Here is a 19473-nt window from a genome sequence, read left to right as displayed (position 1 = left end):
CAAATTCAATTCCATTTTATTTGTATAGCGCTTTTAACAATGAACATTGTCTCAAAGCAGCTTTACAGAACAAACAAAAAACATCCAAACAGTCCTAGATGTTAGACAAAATTATCCCTAGTGAGTAAGCCTGAGGCGACTGTGGCAAGGAAAAACTCCCTTAGATGAGGAAGAAACCTTGAGAGGAACCAGACTCAAAAGGGAACCCATCCTCATTTGGGTGACACTGGAGTGTGATATGAACAATACCCTTTCTGCATTTATGTATAGTCATGTAGATTTGTGTGTGTATATTAATTTGGAGGTTGTTGTCTTCCTCAAAGTCCACATAGGGTTGGCAGCGTTGCTTTGAATACCCAAGTCCTCATGAAGCAGAAACCAGCTGGAGCTGGTCCATCTCTGGGTGCCTCAGGATCCTTGTAGGGTTGGCCTCTGTCTACCGGAGCTGGCACAATCTCTATGTGCCTTGGGATGGGTAGAAGGGAAATAAGTGGAAAGGAATTAGCATAGCTGCTGTTCATAATATTAGCAAGCACTAGATCATAAGGTGCAATTAATCAGATGTACTGAAGTACAAGGTTATGGTATGTATTTAGTGTATGCCTGGCTAAAGATATATGTCTAATCTACATTTGAACTGGGAGACTGTGTCTGAGCCCCGAACACTGTCAGGAAGGCTATTCCAAAGTTTAGGAGGTAAATACGAAAACACTCTACCCCCTTTTGTAGACTTTGATATTCCGGGAACTACCAGAAGTCTGGAGTTTTGAGATCTTAAGGAGCATGGTGGATTGTGACGTGTTAGAAGACTGGCTAGATACGTGGGAGCTAAACCATTTAGAGCCTTGTACACAAGTAGTGCTAGTTTGTAATCAGTTCTAAACTTAACAGGTAGCCAGTGCAGGGATAATATTGAGGTTGTGTGATCATCTTTTATTGACCTAGTAAGAACTCCGGCAGCTGCATTCTGGACTAACTGTAGCTTGTTTACTGAAGATGCAGGACAACCACCTAGCAATGCATTACAATAGTCCAGTCTGGAGGTCATGAATGCATGAACTAGCTTTTCTGCATCTGATACAGATAAAATGTTCCTAAGCTTGGCAAGGTTTCTAAGGTGGAAGAAGGCTGTTTTAATATTGGAAATATGATTTTCAAAAGACAAGCTGCTGTCTAATATTAGACCCAGGTCTTTCACTGTCAAGCTAGTAGTAATACATCCTTCTAAATGCAAGTTGAATTGTGAGAGCTTGTGTACTGGTTTTTGGACCAATAAGTAATCTGTCTTATCAGGATTTAGTAATAGAAAATTCAGTCATCCAATCTTCTATCTTTAACACTCAGTTAATCTAGACTATTTTGGTTTTGATGAGATGTATAACTGGGTATCGTCAGCATAACAATGGAAACTAATCCCATGTCTTCTAATGATGTTACCCAAGGGAAGCATGTAAATTGAGAACAGCAGAGGTCCTAAAACTGATCCTTGTGGAACCCCATATTTCACTGGCATTACACTGGATAGTTCTCCACTTAAATCTACAAAATGGTATCGATCAGACAGGTAGGATCTAAACCATTTTAATGCCCGTCCCTGAATACCCATGTGATTTTGTAAGCGATCTACGAGAATGTTATGATCTATAGTGTTGAATGCAGCACTAAAATCAAGTAAGACTAATATTGAGATGCAGCCTTGGTCCAAAGCTAAAAACAGGTCATTTGTGATTTTTACTAGCGCAGTTTGTGCTATGATGGGGCCTGAAACCTGACAAATTCTTCAAGGATATTGTTTTCCTGTAAAAAGGAGCATAATTGAGCAGACAACCTTTTCTAATATTTTAGATATAAATGGAAGGTTTGAAATTTGTCTGTAATTTGATAATTCATTAGGGTCTAGTTTAGGTTTCTTAAGAAGAGGCTTAATAACTGCTAACTTGAGAGGTTTTGGGACGTGACCTAAATATAATGAGAAATTAATAATGTTGAGAAGAGGCTCTCCATCTGTATGTATCACTTCTTTCAGCAATCTAGTTGGGATTGGGTCTGACAAACATGTTGATTTAGCCATGGTGATAAGTTTATAAAGCTCTTCCTGTCCTATACCTGTAAAGCATTTTAGCACTAAATGTGGAGCTTTAGGCTGGACTAGATAATAATAATACATTTTATTTATAAAGCACTTTACATTTTAAAGAAAATCTCAGTGCTACAAAAAAACAGCAATTAAAACCAGCTGCCAACTGAGATTAGCACAGAAATTTAAACTATATTAAAACACTTTTTAAAAAGGTATGTTTTTAAACCCCTTTTAAAACCATCAGTCATTTGTGGAGCCCTCAGATGTTCAGGGAGGGCGTTCCACAGGCGAGGAGCAGCGGCGCAAAAGGCTCGATCCCCAATGGTGCGGGTATTAGTCCTAGGGGGGAGGAGATGAGTGTTTGTGGAGCGGAGGGGATGTGCTGAAATCTGTGGGGTGAAGAGTTCTTTAAGGTAAGTGGGGGCGTTGCCATAGATGCACTGATGTGTGAGGAGGGAGACCTTGTATTCAATCTGGGCGGAAATGGGAAGCCAGTGTAATGATTGAAGAATTGGTGTGATGTGTTCGTATTTACGCACTCTCATCAGGATCCTAGCGGCACTATTCTGTATGTGCTGGAGTTTCTGGATGCTCTTGCTAGGGATCCCGATAAGAAGAGAGTTGCAGTAGTCCAGTCTGGAGGAGACAAAGGCGTGGACGAGTTTCTCAGCATCATGTAGGGAGAGTATAGGACGGAGTCTGGCTATATTCCTGAGGTGATGAAATGATGTTTTGCAAAGATGTTTAATGTGAGCCTCAAAGGTTAAATGAGGGTCAAACCTAACACCAAGATTTGTAACTAATGGTGATAGGGGGATGTCCTGGCCAGAGAATGTAATACAAGTTATGGTAGATGTTCTGATCTGATGAGGGGAACCAATGAGGATGGCTTCTGTTTTTGAGCTGTTCAACTGGAGAAAGTTATGATTCATCCAAGCCCTTATCTCCTCCAGACAGGCAGTGAGCCCTTATCTCCTCCAGACAGGCGGGACCTTGAGCTTCCCATGGCCACAAATTCAGATCTGTCTGCAAGGTATGACTCGAACCAACGCAAGGCGGTGTTATTAAGTCCAACGGAGTGGTGTAGCCTGTTGAGAAATATACCGTGATCAATGGTGTCGAACGCTGCAGAAGGATCCAAAAGGACAAGAAGTGATGGTGAACCAGCATCAGCTGTCATCAGCAGGTCATTTGTGACTCTCACTAAGGCTGTTTCTGTGCTGTGAGCGGAACGGAAACCAGACTGAAACTTTTCAAAAATGTTATTGTGTTTGAGGTGGTCTTGAAGGTGGCTGGCAACTACTTTCTCCAGAACCTTAGAGAGAAATGGCAGGTTGGATATGGGCCTATAGTTAGCAAAACTTTGAGGATCAATTGAGGGTTTCTTAAGTAATGGTCTGATTATGGCCGTTTTCAAGGCAGACGGTACATGGCCAGTCTGAAGGGATTGGTTTATTATTATGGTGATAAGGGGACTGATGGCAGAAATATTTGCTTTCAGCAGAGGTCTAGGAAAAGGGTCGAGGGCACATGTGGAGGATCTCATCCCCCTGATGGTGTCTTCGACCTCATGTTGAGTAACTTCTGGGAAGCAGCAAAGCAGGATCGAAATATCAGACTGCGGGTCAGCAGTTGGGGCAGACAAGGAGGAAGGAACATAAAAAGGAGTGAATTTTGTCAATTTTGGTTTTAAAAAAAGGTCATAAAATCATTGCATTGTTCTTCTGTAGCTCCTGTGAGTGGAGCAATTTGAGGTTTAAGGAGGTGATTTATGGTGGAGAACAACTGTTTGGAATTGGCAGAACTATTGTGAATAATATTTGAATAGTACTGTGACCGTGCTTCTTTGATGGACTTCAAATAAGCTTTTTGGTGGTCCCGATAGGCCAGCTTGTGAACAGTAAGTCCAGAAGCATTATACCGCCGCTCAATGGCACGTCCAGCTGCTTTCATTTTCCGCAGGTCACTTGTGAACCAGGGAGCTGAGCGAGAAAACGCAATTGTCCTAACTTTGATGGGTGCATGAAAATCCAAAATGCTGCTCAGTATCTTATTATAAGATTCCACAGATTCAGTGACTGATGAGACATTTACAGAATGAAGATGTTGAAGGCTTAAGGTCAAGTTTTCTGTGTTAATGTTTTTCAGATTTCTGAAACGTATTTCACGTTTGGGCTTGATGTGGGAAGACAGAAATGGCAGCTCGACGGAGATGACCTTATGGTCAGATACACCCAGATCATACACAAATGGTGCATTTAAAAGGGGAGACTCAGTAATGACCAAATCAAGAATGTTCCCCTAGATCACAGGATGCTGTCAAAAGGTTGAACATCCAGTATTTTGTTCCTGATACTATCAATTTTTTCAGTGAAGAAGTTCATAAAGTCCTCACTACTAAACTGTAATAGAATACTCTCTCGAGATATCTGATGTTTTGTTAGTCTAGCCACTGTACTAAATCAGAATCTGAGATTGTTTTGGTTTATTGTTATCAGTTTGCTCAGATGCTTAGCCCCATCAGCTTTTAGAGCCTGTCTATAGCTAGACATACTGTCTTTATACGCAATTCTAAAAATTTCCAATTTAGATTTTCGACACTTTTGCTTGAGGTTACGGGTTGCTCTCTTGAGGGCGCGAGAATGACTATTGTACCATGGTGCAGGTGTTTTATCTCTGACCTTTTTTTAATCAGATGGGGGCAACAGTGTCTAGTGTGCTGGTGAAAATAGTGCCTATGCTGTTAGTCACTTCATCTAGTTAGTCACTTCATCTATGCTGTTAGTCACTTCATTTAGGGGTCTAGTGAGAAGTTGAGACAGATCCGGCAGATAACATGTGAATCTGTCTTTAGTGGTCAGAATATTTCTACTGAACTGATAACGTGGAGGGACATGGCTAATATGTTCTACAGGTAGAGTGTACACTAAGAGGTGTTGGTCTGTGATATCACTGCTTTGAGGTAGAATATCTATCAGTGACATCTGTTCCACGTGATAATTAAATCTAGCGTATGATTAAAACGATGAGTTGGTCTAGTAATGTTTTGTTTAACCCCAAATGAATTTAATAAGTCCATAAATGCAGTCCTAAGTCGTCATTAGCATCATCAACATGAATGTTAGTCTCCTACAATCAACACTTTGTCAAAATTAATCAGCAGGTCTGAGTGTAAATGTGCAAACTAAGAAAATCAATGTACGGCCCTGGGGGTCTATATACGGTGGCCAGAGCAAGATATAGTAGGGATTTTTATGCATGTCTGAGTGCAACATTGAGGACAAGCACTTCGAATGCGTTAAACCTGGGTCCTGTTTTCTGAGTAACGGTAAGAAAATTGTTATATATAGTTGCAACACCACCTCCACGACCAGTCTGACAGGGCTCATGCTTATAGGAATATGCTGACGGAGTAGACTCATTCAGACCAGTGTATTCATTTGGTCTAAGCCAGGTTTCAGTAAGGCAGAGTGCATCAAGACTATAATCTGAGACTACTTCATTAACAGTAGATCTCTTACATGGAAAGCACTTAATGTTGAGAAGCCCAAACTTTAGAAATTGTTTGTTTACTTATTTGGCCTTTTTCAGGTTTAATGGTGATTAGATTTGATCTCACTATTCGTGGAACAGACACCGTTTCTATAAGACAAGCTATGTGTACACTTGTATCAGTCTGGTGAGTTGAACAGTAGCTATTATAATTGTGATCTGAGGTATGACTTACCAGTCAGATGGTGCGTAGTGTCCTGGAAATGTTGTCCGAGAGGACCGCTGCTCCAACCCTGCAGGCCATCAGTATGGTAGAGCCTAGGACGCTTCCAGAAAAAATTCCAGTTATCAACAAAGGGTAATTTCTGGTCTTGACACCATGACTAACCATTCATTCAAAGCAAATAGCCCACTGAACCTCTCGATTCCTCGCTGGAACGCGGGAAGCGGTCCTGACACGATGATCCTCGTCATGGGCGCTGTGTACCTTCTCAACCAGGCTTCTGAAGTCCTTCTTCAGGATCTCCGTCTGCCTCAGCCTGGTGTCGTTCGTGCCAGCATGGAGGACCACAGCTCCAATGTTGTTCTTAATCAGGATCGCAGGTACCTGTGCAGCGACATCGAGAACATGAGCACCAGGAAAACAGCAAGTGCGCACCTTACCTTTAGCCATGGTAGCACGGACGTGCCGGACGATGGAGTCTCCGATGATCACCGCGTCGCATTCCGTCTTGCGAAGGGGAGCGAAGCAGTTCTGGGTCGAGATCTCGAAAACGGGTGATGGCGGAGGGGGAGAGGTCCTGGCTCGTGTCTTCCACTGCTGCTGCATCCAGGCTCCGTGGTACCCCGGCGCCGGAGTGAACGAAACCTGGGCGGGCCGCGTCCTTGGTGCAGTGGACCTGGAGAAGTACGCGGAGTTGAGGGTGTGGGAGTGTTTGTTTCCCGCCCCGAATTTACCTGGGACAGGTGAGCGTCAGTCCGGGACAATTCCAGCGCGGCTTTCCGCCGTCGCAGCTGGGCCTGCTTCACCTGTAGGTCGCAGCTCTGCTTCTCCGCGGCCTCCAGCTCCAGATCCACCGAGTGCAGCTCGAATGTATCCTCACCTGCACTCAAAGGCAGACACACAACCGACAGAGTGTTTTATAGCAGTAGTACAACAGAGATACTCGGTGTGAGAAACGTAAACAAACTTTGTGGTAGCTGGGCTAACGGGCTAGCGATGCTAATGGGCTAACCCGGGCTCATCAGTGATCATCCTCAGTCACAGTCAAGCATCAATTTATGCAACGGCACATGCAAAACATTCAACCCCATCCCCCGAACTGGCACTAATCTACCCAATTCAGACTCCCAGGAGGGCAACACATCAGCCAGAATAAAGGAATCGAATGCTCCTTTGTCTCAGTTTTTACAGGCACTTTTGTATCACTGCCTACTAAAGACACAAACCCTTACCAAAAGGTTGGTAAGATTCCAACACTGCGGAGCAAGAGTTTCTAATTTGTACAGAAGAGCCCGCATCAGACGAACGCACAGGCACTACTAAACCCGTACCTTTAACCGAAGCACCTGGAACAGATTTGGGCTTAGATTTAAGCATACAACAGTCAGACTTCCAATGACCTCGTTTATGGCAATGTTGACAATCTATCCGAGTCACGCGAACCATTAGCTCTATTTTCAGACGGGAATCCTTCACTCTGGCGCGCAAAAACGTCACACATTGGCACTTGGCCTACTGTAACTTGACTGGTACTTATTGATTAAAAATGTGTCTGTGCGTTAACACAATCGTCTGCAAGCATTGCTACATTAGTTGCTGCCTGCGCTTTTTGTTCACTAACGAACCGCAACACGATTGGGAACAGAATTTTTAAATTGTTCCAAAACAGTTAAGTTGCACAACCCGTCAAAGTCACTGACCTCGGCAGCAGAACACCAGCGTGAAGAATGCGTTTGCAAATCCCGCGCAAACTCAAACTCAAGATGACTGCTTTTCGCTTTTCTTCCAGGTTCTAAAGTGCTGCCTATAAAATTCTGGGACACGTTCGTAGGCTTTTAACACTACTGCCTTCACGTTTGCATAATCCCGACTATCCTCCACAGTTAAAGACGAATAAGCGTCCTGTGCTTTACCTGGGAATACAGTCTGAAGCATCAATGCGCGGGCCGCATCCGGCCAATTACACGCATCGGCAATGCGTTCAAAAAGTACAAAAAAAAGAATCTCGATCTTTTTCGCAAAATTTCGGCACCAGCCGCAGATTTCCTACAACATCAAAACCAGAATTACCCCGTCCTAAAAAAGAAGTTGACTGAACACACCTATCCCAGCTGCGGCACCTTCTCTATCCGTTTCAAGTCCATGTTCAAAATCGAACCTAGCCTGCATTGTCTCCTGTCGGATTTTCTCCACTGCTAAATCCCTATCCATTTCTGCCTTCAGTTTAAACTTTATGTTCACTTTGCATCGTAAGTAACTCTTTGCTGCTCAAATGTGAAATCTGAAGTCGACATAGAAAGTAAAGGTAATGAAACAGACGATCTTTCCGCCAAAATTTCTTTCAATTAAGTTACTTCTCAAAATAGCTTTTCGTCGTTCTTTAAGCATATCATTGCTGACATCAATATCATAATGTTCAGCTATTTAAAGAAGCCGCTCTTTTGTGCAGAGATCCAATAATTCTTCCGACGGAGACGCTATAAATTCCTCTACTGTAGGCATTTTAACCGTGTGCGTGAAATCTCAGCAAAAACAGTAGCAATCAAATTACTACATAAACTATACCACAAAGAAACAAAATAAGGTGCGCCTCTCTAACTACCTCAACCCTAAACTACCTACATAAACTCAACCCTAATCTTCATGCGGCTACTGATGGTGGGTCCATTATGCACAAAACCCGATGGGAAGGAAAAGCAACCAGAAACTGGCGACTCTCCTAAAACCACGGAAGTGCCCCCGAGACAACTGCTCTGTCCACTTTCACCACAACACTACAGAAACAAACCAGGCCAAACCCAAAGGGGTAACGCCACTAAACCTCACAGAGAAGCACCTTATTAAAAAACGAATTTAATTTAAAATACTTACTCACCTAGATTTTCACGCGCATCGGTCAAAAACCACGTTCACGCAAACAATCACCACGCAAACTTTCTTAACAACCTACAGCTGCACCACGCGGTCCAATACTACGGACATGTGACGTCACTCCAGCGACACTTCATTCACAAATATTGTCCCGCAAACGCGCGACTTAATACGTAGCCCAAAAACGACCCAAAAACAAACGGACGAGCCCCCATTTGTCATAACCCGGCTCAGAGATTATGACAAAAAAGAGGGAAGCAGGGATTTAATCACAATATAACAAATTTATTTAACAAACGAAATAGTAATTGAACACAAATGCCAGCAAAAGTAACATAAGGGTGCCGTGCGGGAGAGAGAAACTCCCCTCACACACACCCCCCCAACAGGGGAAAGGTTTTATAATGAGGAAAGACTCCGGGCCCAGGTGTCCTCCATCCGCACTCGGACTGCAGCTCCGCCCCACTGAAACACAAAAAGAAAAAAAACACAGCAGGCAGGTATGCAGGCCGTCACAACTCTGTCTTTTTGGGTAAGAGTCTATCAGCATGGCACATCTTGTCTCTTCCAATACTTTCCTACTCTTTCTTGCAAAAACATTCTAGATCCAACAAATTGCAAGGGCATCTCCAGCTTCAGGTCACCCCATAGATTTTTAGTTGTATTCAGGTCTGGGCTCTGGCTAGGTTATTCAAAAACATTGATCTTCTTTTGCTTAAGCCATTTTTTTTTTCATTTGGATGTATGCTTTGGGTCATTGTCATGCTAAGTAAAATTCCTTTTCATCTTCAGCTTAATAACAGACACCTGAAGCTTTTAGCACCTGAAGCACTAAAATCAACTGGAATTTGTAGCTATTAGTGACTCCTGCCACCTTGATAAAAGCCCCATTTCTGGCTGAAGAAAAGCACCTAATAATAATAATAATAATGCTGCCACCACCATGCTTCAATAATAATAATAATAATGCTGCCACCACGCTTCACCGTGGGTATGGTGTACTTTTGGTGATGTGCTTTTTTGCATCAAACATACCTTTTGGAATTATGGAATTATTATACCTTTTGGAATTGGTCTCATCAGACCATAAGATATGTTGCCACATAGTTTAGAGAGATTTAGTTGAGCTTGGATTTTTTTTGTGAGAAGGAGCTTCCACCTAGCCAACCTACCTCATAGCCCAGACATGAAGAAGATTGTTGTCACATGCAGAGAATAATCAGTATTTGTCAGATATTCCTGCAGCTCCTTTAATGTTGCCGTTAGTCTCTTGGCAGCCTCCCTGGTAAGTTTTTGTCTTGTACTTTTGTAAATATTTGAGGCACTTCCTGTTCTTGATGATGTCACTGCGGTGTTCCATTGTCTCCACTTGTTGATGATGGCCTTCACGGTGTTCCATGGTACATATAATGTTTCGGAAAATAGTTTTAATATCCCTCTCCTGATCGCTTCCTTTCGACAGTGAGACCCTGTACAAACTTTGTCAGCTCTTTGCAGACCATGGCTTCAGCAGTCAGATGAAACCAAGAAGATGTCAAGAAAATCCTTCAGAAAGAGCAGGTCTTTATTTGGGGTTAATCAGAATAATTTCATTGATGACAGCTGTATGAGAATTACTTTTGAACATGAGATTGAATGTTCAATCATAAACAGGTGTGCACACGTATGCAACAAGGTTATAGTAACTTTTTTATTTTTCCTAAAATGTTTTTGATTGTTTTTCACTTAATTTTTATACATTGTAATTTAACATTGGGGGTGGGAAAGGTTCTGACATGATGTATCTTAGTTTAATTTTTTTCATCGCAAAAACTTGCCATTTTAACAGGGGTGTGTAGATTTTTTTATATCCACTATACTTAAAGAACAAATACTTAGACAAGATCACAGACATTCATGCTAGTGTTTTACCCTAAACACTATCAATGTCAAAAGGATTAAATAATGAATCTTACTTGATTTCTAATGACACTGAATGCTAAAAGGTGAAGGGGAATGAGTGTTATGATATTGTATGAAGAAGGCACACAGTTATAGCTACAGGTATGGATTTGAGGTTAGAATTCTAAAAATTGGGAGCAACTTGTTGGAATGGTTTGCAGGCACAGAGGGCGTTTCTGCTTTGAGTCATCCTTTCATTGCTCCCACAGATCATCTGAGTCACTATTTATGACAGAAAAGAAGCCCACCCAATTCATTACTCCTTTCTCTGCCTTGTCTCGGCTCCAGCAGGCTCAGAGGGAAATCAAGATGCTGATATGATGCCGATTGAAGTCGACAATCCACTTCACACCCTCCATCCCCCACATCAGCCCAGCGTCCCAATCACACGCCCCCACTGTCTCAGTGTCAGATCGTCAGTCTCCTGCCACAGCTACTCCACAGGAAGGATGATATTCCCAACTCACTCTTAGGTTGTTTTAGACAAAGAACAGCACATTGGTTCAGGAGAATGCACACAGACCCTGTTCAATTATTCACAGAGGAGTAAGGAGATGCTGTCAGATCTGAGTGCTGGTATGAGTCTAAGATGGGTTGTGAATGTGCTTTCAGTTAGGAGCGTCCTTGCAAGTTAAGGATCATGGAAAGTAAGATGTAAATCTGAAAATGGAAGAAATATCAGTGTGTTGCATCTTAATGGTGAATAACAATCACCTGTACATAAACGTTGGTCTTTCATTCATTATCCATTAAAAAGAAATATTAAATATTAAAAAGAAATTTGCGATATTTAGAGATTTTATGTGCAGTATATACTGTATCTATAATTGGTTAATTCGTGCCATATATTTGGTAATGCTAGGCCTTTGATCTAGTGCAGCTGTGCCGAGTCCAACACACTGTTCAGGACTCGATGAGCCAACAGCATCTCTGATTGACAGGTACTGGTGCTCTTCCCTCAGTGTGAGATGATTGAGTTTGAAGGGGTGCCTCTAGAGCTAAGAGGAAAATGAGGCCACTCGATCTGTGTCAGGTGTCTCATGAGATATGTGTGAGTATGTATGTGTGAATGTCTTATACAATTAATAGACAATGTGGCCAAATGTGAGCTCACACTAATTGGAGTTGAATCAAACATAGGCTCTTATTTTATACTATCTAGCTTAGTACTAGTACCTTCTAGTACTTTATACCATCTAGCTTCTTGAAAATTATCATTTTACCATATATTTCTTGTATAATTTGCATTCATACTGTATTTCAGACAGTGTTTCAACATATCCAAACATATTTTAATTTATCTTTTTAAGATATGGTGAATACCATGACTATAAAGAACAATTAGCATATAATTAGCACATAATATTTAAATAAAACCTCACAATTTAAATATTGATTCCTCTCAGTGCTTTGTATGTGATTTCATATATGCAGTTACTGTATATGTATATTACCAAAGACATGCCCACAACTACACATGCATGCAAATTATTAAATTTAACACCAAATTTGCACTCTTTATTTGGGACCTTAGTAAATCAGGGCCTTGGTCTAACACAGATGTTTGATGCATTAATATACTTATCTTGCTAACTCCTACATGAAGATGTTTCTCATATCATATGCCAAATGAAATGATACACACTTATTTATTTCCACTGATTTAGATGGTAGTGCAGTGGGTAGCATTGATACGTCACAGCTTCAGGGTACTGGGTTCAATTCTGATCTGAGAATACTGTCTGTGTGGATTCTCTCATGTTCTCCCTGTGTCCATGTGTGTTCCTTCTGGGTTCATCTCACTTCACAAAAAAGTGTGAAGGAGTAGGTAAATGTGTGTGTACATGCTGCCATTGAAGGGTGTATTCCCACCTCATGCCCAGTGTTCCAGGAGTAGGCTGCGGATCCACAGCAGCCCTAACCAGGATAAAAGGCTTACTGAAGATGAATGAATGAACAGCATCCTGCATGAAGCTCACTAGTAGAGGCAAAGGATAAATGTGAATCTGTGTCTTTTCTAGCATTTCTAAAAAGTACTTCATGCTCTATCCTCTCAGGAAAAGCTAACCTGCCTCCAGTGATATAGTCACTTACACTACCAGACACATCTGCTCATGGCAGGTTGTTTTGTTTTTTCATTTCTTATTTCCACTATATGTATTGTATATACAGTAGACACTGTACACTATATGGCCAAACGTTTGCAGACATCTGAGCATCACATTCATATTTGCTTTTTGAACAACCTATTTCAGTTCCCCTTTGCTGTTGTAATAACCTCCACTCTCCAAGAAAGGCTTTCCACTAGATTTTGGAGCATGGCTGTGGAGATTTGCCCATTCAGCCACAAGAACATTAGTGAGGTCAGAGACTGATGTTGGGCAAGGAGGCCTGGGGTGCAGTCTGCATTCCAATTCATCCTAAAGGTGTTCAGTGGGGTTGAGATCAGGGCTCTGTGCAGGCCACTCGAGTTCCACCACACCAACCTTGGCAAACCATGTCTTCATGGAGCTCGGTTTGTGCTCAGGGGCATTGTCATGCTGGAACAGGTTTGGGCCTCTTAGTTCCAGTGAAGGTAAAATTGTAATGCTACAGCATACACAGACATTCTGTGTAATTGTGTGCCTCCAACTTTGTGGCAACAGTTTGGAGAAGACCCAGATACAGGAGTGATGGTCAGGCGTCCACAAAATTTTGGCCATATAGTGTACAGTAACACATGAAATTGTGCAGTGAGCAAGAAAAGTGTTAAACATATCAAAACTTTTATTTTTCAAATTCATAACAGTATTCCTGATGAAGCTTTGCACACTCTTGGCATCTTCTCAACGACCTCATGAGGAACATTTCCAAATAAGCAGACACTTGTTGACTGCTTCTCCTAAGTTCCATAAAACTTTTTAAAAATACAATTTGATTCCTAAATAAATTTAATATAGATTTACTTAATTATTTACATTTGTTTTAGAAACGAGTCTTTACCAAATTGCCTTTAAGACAGCGAAAAGCATACACTCAATCTAGTCTGTCCAAACTGTTGACTAGTAGTGTCTGAATGTCTGAAATACAGCTAAATGCATTGTATAAATTTACAATATGCCATAATCAAGTGTTTCAGTCATGACTTTTACTGTTTAAATAATGAAGTTACTTGACTGAACAAATTGGCAGATCACTCCAGTCCAGTCAGCTTGACCCTGGCCACACACAAAATTGATGTTGACTTCTCACATTCTTCCTTAACTTATTTATCGGATCCAGGTATTGTTGTTGTGCTGCCCACATGGAAAATGTTCCCAAAGAGACCATATGAAGAAGCACTCAGAACATTGAGTTTTATGCCTTAATTTATTGTCCATTTGATTTTTTTCTAAACTGAGAACTGAGGTGGTGTATGGGTTCATGGTTGCTGGATACATCATAAATCTCATGGGCCTCTGCTGTAGGCTTATCGTTCATACAGGCTCACACTTTCACCTAATATTTTCTTAGATAGCTTACACACTCCTGTTAAACTCCTTGTGTCATTCACAAATTCACAAATGTACTACTTAATATTACAAAATATGTCCACTATCGTAGTAACCTCATGAATTGAAACATAATATTTTTATGTATGAGTTTTGGGATGTTTACTATAACAACCAGCAAGGAAAAGACTGATAGTTGGTATCTATTTGGTTATAAATGTGTCTTTTTGTATATTATGTATTATGAATTAGATGTGAAATTCTTTAAGTGCTATGCTTTGAAATGTCTGTGCTGAAAATGTGTCAAAGTTGGATTACTGAGCGTGCAAGCCTCTCTTATATAATGGGCTTATACAGTCATATCAACATTTAAACACTTTTGGAGAAATACTCAGGCATCATCTCTTCCCAAAATCCTGATCTGTTTTTTTTTTTTATGTATGGTCAAATGATTCACATTAGTCAAAAGATATAAAGATTATCATGACTTCTCCATGATAGTGATATCTGTGTTTGCAAAGTACCATTAGAATGTATTCATTATGCTCAAAACAGAAAAGTATGTAGTATGCCTTCTCCTAATTTGTCTCCTTCATCCATCTCTCACACTTCCTCTCCTATGTTTCATTTTCTGCCTTGCTGTTATCACTCTTCCCCTCTTCCACCTCCTTGGTGAGTTTCTCCCACAGGCTAGGAGGCGAGATGCCAATGACACATCCAGCAATCCTTCTTCCTGCATTCCCACTTCGTTTACTCTCTTCATTTGGCCCTAACCCTAAATCATCCTCCTTCTCATGGATCACAACAGCGCGTCCCAAAATCGACTGACCTCCAAATAGGTGCCCCTTTCCATGTTTAGATGTTGCCTTATAGCTCCATTGATGGCCACATAGTTGCCAAAATCACCAGGGTGTGTGGGATGGTCCACTCCCAGGGGATTATAGTGTGGACCAGCAGTGATGCATCCTTGGCTCAGGTCTCCAAACTGATGGACGTGAATAGCTCGTTTCTGTTGGTCATCAGTGGGCAGGCCATGAACATTGATCAGCACTTGCAGTATGCCTGCTGGGAAGGTTTGTTTGAAGAGAACCTGTCCATATATTTCAGGTTGGCCAGTGGGAAGATTGGGGTCAGGTTTGAGTTCACAGGTGGCAAACAGAGTTCCATTGAAGAGGGTAACCTCAATAGGAGCTTCAACAACAGACATTTTGCTATGATTAAATGCAATCCCTTCTCCAGTGTGCACAAGTATCACCCAGGTCAGAAGCAGTGGTAACATATTATTTCCCTTGTGGATTAGCTTCATCTGAAACATGCACAAGGGTGGAATTATGTGATGCATATTCATCTTCACTTACAAGATTTTTATCCAACATGTGGTGTAGAACATTAGACCTATAGCACACTACTTCATCAGGCCCACCAATGACCAGTTTTGCAAAACAGCCTGGAGTCCATTTAACTGGTATAACCTTTTCTAACAATGTCAACATTATGGTATTTATTTGTGCACTCTCATATGGAAATAGCAAATTCACTCAATAAACACCATACAAACACCCAATAATCCTCCAGTAAATATACATTACCATTTCTGTAAGTTCTGATTCCAACAGAGTCGTCAGACGAAATGTGGAATCTTGGACTTTCTACCCCACTGCTGGTCAGGAACACACTGACGTGATACATTGCTTTATTGATTACCTTTAGTTACACAGAGCTAGAGAAAGTTTTAGAGGGCAAACACTGCCTAAATTCCTGAGTTGCTGTGTATTGTGAAAAATTACATTTATTGAATATTTTGAGTAGTTTTCGATTGTTGAGGACAGGAATAGGAAAATCTATAGCAATATATCTTATGTAGAAAAATAAAATATAAATACACAATTTTACCAGTTGATACTATGAGCAATAAATGTACATGACTTATAAACAAATTAAAAAATGTTGATTTTCCTTGGCCTAATCATTCTTCCTCTCTCTGAGCCAATTCTTTAAACTCAGAGGTCTAAAGAGTCATAATAGTTCCTGTGAAAAATCATCAAATAACTAGCTAGATAACTCACTTTGCTCATGTTAGCTAGCTGTTTTCATCCTCTTCCTCAGTTAGTTGGTTGAAACTTACTTCAACATTCACAATTTATTTGTGATGACTAAATCTGAAATTTCTAGTGCTGAGAGCTTATTGTCTCTCTTGTTAAGCCTTGTAGCAAGCTACTTTTTGTGACATCTAAGTTAGCTAGCTGGCTATCATACAACCAGGTAACTGGCCATAAACTTTAACTCTTTAATTCCACAGTGGAATTGTACAGAATTCAGCATGCTTAGTAGAACTCATATTGACTGGATCGGTCAAGGTATGCAGTACATAGTTAGCTCTGTTGTTTCAAGTTTTAGAATATTCAGTTTCTGCTGGTCTTTTCTGTGTAATTAAATTACTCTGGGACTCAGAATCAGATCTGAGACTACTGTTTTGTTGTGAATAGATTTAGCTGAAGTAAAGGAGCCAAGGTTACTGGGCACAAGCTACAATTTTTTGCTGCCTGAGGTTTCTGTGTGTGTGTGTATAGGGGCTGGCTGCCAGGCCTATTTCACACACAACTGAACTATTACTTAATTACCTGTGAAAGTGAGAGTAGAGAAAAAAACAGTATTTTAGATTAGTCTTGCATATTTAGAGCATTGCAAAGGCTTTGTCGTAATATTAACTTCATCGTCCCCATCACCATTAGTTGCTAGTTACAAGCAATGAGCCAGCTGCTGTTATGTGGCTTGTTAGAAATGCCCAGGTGGCATAATTACCTGTGTCAATGGCAATGATTGTCTTCTGCACTAGCTGATTCATCCTAATATAATAGGAGAGCTGGGAAAGGACTTGGGAAGATTTAAAAGATGTGTTTTTTTCTGCTATGCAAATAATAGTGTTCATTTTTCCAAAACTTCTTTGTGGCAAAGAAAATCAAATAAAGAAGGAAGAGATCAATGGGTTCTGGCCATGCACAGAATACAGGTTGATTATGTTTCCTTAGAGTGTGGTACCCGGTAATGTCAGGACTAAAACAGGACCCAAACAGCAACAAGAGCATTAGTGAGGTCAGGCACTGATGTTGGGTGAAAAGGCCTGGGGTGCAGTCGGTGTTCCTGTTCACCCAAAGGTCTTCAGTGGGGTTGAGGTCAGGGCTCTGTGCAGGTCACTCGAGTTCTTCCACTCCAACCTTGGCAAACCATGTCTTCATGGACATCACTTGGTGCACAGGGGCACTGTCATGCTGGAACAGGTTTGTGACTCTTAGTTCCAGTGAAGGGAAATTGTAAAGCTACAGAATACAAAAACATACTATACAGTTGTGTGCTTTCAACTTTGTGGCAACAGCTTAGGGAAGAATCACATATGGGTGTGATGCAGCAATATATTACAGCAGCAATAAACAGTTGTTTCCTCACCAGCCTCCCTTTTTACTCTCTCTTGAAGTTAATAAGTTAATAAGACAAGAATGCAGCTTGTCCTTTTACCCCCCCCCATGTTGGAAAACATGTTGGAAGTTACAGTCTTACCTTTGACTGTTACCAAGCGCTCACACTGGAGATTCTTTCCAAAACTGCTACCTATTGTGCTGTTATGAAAAACGAATCAACACATTCTGACCAATCAGAATCAATTAATCAGTTAATATTAATCAAGAATCAAATAATATTAATAGAATATCTGTTTCATGTATGGTTAAGAGGCCTGAGTTATTTAGATATATTTATTCAGGTAGAGATACTTTTATCCAAGGTGGTGTACACGTACAGGCAGAAAATAACTAGCTATTAAAAGAGCCGATGGTGATACAGAGCTGCGAGACAAACAAGTGCAAGAATCACAAGAGAGATATAATGCGCATACACATATCTAAACACAAGGGGTGGAGTGAATGCTCATAGTTAGAAACACATTTACACATACAAAGTACCAAAACAAAACAAGATGACTGGAATAAGTGATCAGTAATACTACAAACACACAACAACACCCTCATACACATAAAGCCACCACTAAATATGAGGGTTCAGTGTTTCCCTGAAGTAAACCTGGGGGAAGTACCAGGGTTGGGTCATGCTGGGACGGGAGGGGTGTTTGGAAGGTGCTTGAGCTCTAGTTATGTTACTATCTAGCAGAAAACCTCATTACCATCAAAAGCAGGAAAGGAGAGCATTTACCAGATCCATCAGTTAATTATTTTTCCTTAAGGTTACAGCTTCTCTATTTTTCTTGCCTCCATTCTCTCACTCACTACCTGCCGCTTTGTCTTCAGCCATAACCCCAAAGACTTTTTCATTCATTTACTCATCTTCAGTAACCAGTTAATTCTGATCAGGGTCATGATGGATCCAGGGACACTGGGTGTGAGGCAGGAATACACCCTGGATGGGACACCAGTCCATCACAAAGCACCATGTGCGTTCATACTCATTCACACCTAGGGACATTGTAGTATAGCCAGTTAATTTATAAATATAAAAATATAATATAAAGGCAGTTTTATGTGCAATGCAACACTGTGCAACATCAGTCTGAGGTAACTGCAATGAAATTGCTAACTATATGATAAGTATTTATAAATATGGGGGTAATATTGGTATATTAACAGGAATTTAGGGGGTGTGGGTTTTGTGCAAACAAATCCAAGGCGTTGTCCATGTTGAGGGCCCGAATGGCCTGTGGGAAGAAGCTCCTCCTTATTCTCTCTGTGTTGGTCTTCAAGCGCTTCCCTGACCGCAACAGAGAGAAGAGTCCATTGGTCCAGCACCGCTTGCTGTACCTATTTATACGTATATTTTTATTCCTTCTCTTTTGTGGTATATTGTGAGTTTATTGTGCACTGTTAAAGTCTTGTGAACTGTTATGTCTTAGTCTTCCTTGTTGCTCTTGTGTCGTGGCTGTTGTGACACCAGATTTCCCCCTGAGGATCAATAAAGTACTCTCTACTCTACTCTAGACTGCAGGTCAGGGAGCTCAGTGCGGATGGTGTGCTCAGCCGATCGCACCACCCTCTGAAGAGTCTATCCTGCTTGGTGCTGTTCACACACAGCCAAAAACATGCCAGCTGGAGTGAGGAGTGTTTTCAGGAGTGATGAGTCCAAGTGACAGTGACTAACTTGTGATCTAACTTGAAGTACACATACCTATAATGAAGTTATTCTGATTGGCTTGTGCTTAGGACTTTTTGTAAAATAAACCACATCAGCACAATAACTTACAGTGTGCTGTCGATACAGTGCTCTGCTTTTTTCCTTCACTGAGGAAATCTGATATATTTATACAGAACTTTCAACGGAATGTTTTCTTCACAAATGAACCCTCTGTACTCACTACCTATTGGTACCTACCATTGGCTCCTAGCGGCCAATGT

At 41.1% G+C, this 19473-nt stretch overlaps 1 protein-coding gene across 3 annotated transcripts; it reads right to left on the bottom strand.

Moving 5' to 3' along the window:
- sod3a (superoxide dismutase 3, extracellular a) lies at positions 1 to 15776 on the bottom strand. 3 transcript variants are annotated; one of them, XM_053233197.1, is made up of 6 exons: positions 15667 to 15776; positions 14907 to 15383; positions 6602 to 6675; positions 5991 to 6471; positions 5808 to 5898; positions 1 to 465 (listed from the first exon to the last, which is right to left on the bottom strand). In XM_053233197.1, the coding sequence occupies exons 1-6, from the start codon at positions 15667 to 15669 to the stop codon at positions 458 to 460; spliced, it is 1134 nt and encodes a 377-aa protein (XP_053089172.1). In that variant the 5' UTR covers positions 15670 to 15776; the 3' UTR covers positions 1 to 457. The 3 variants fall into 3 exon arrangements, with proteins under 3 accessions (XP_053089172.1, XP_053089173.1, XP_053089174.1); XM_053233198.1 differs by having other exon boundaries at positions 6060 to 6471; XM_053233199.1 differs by lacking the exons at positions 14907 to 15383; positions 15667 to 15776 and adding an exon at positions 10856 to 10991.
- Positions 15777 to 19473: the final 3697 nt, after the last annotated feature.

Source organism: Pangasianodon hypophthalmus, chromosome 4, assembly GCF_027358585.1.
Source record: "Pangasianodon hypophthalmus isolate fPanHyp1 chromosome 4, fPanHyp1.pri, whole genome shotgun sequence".
In the NCBI taxonomy this organism is placed as follows: domain Eukaryota; kingdom Metazoa; phylum Chordata; class Actinopteri; order Siluriformes; family Pangasiidae; genus Pangasianodon; species Pangasianodon hypophthalmus.
This window is presented reverse-complemented; position numbering and strand designations above follow the sequence as displayed.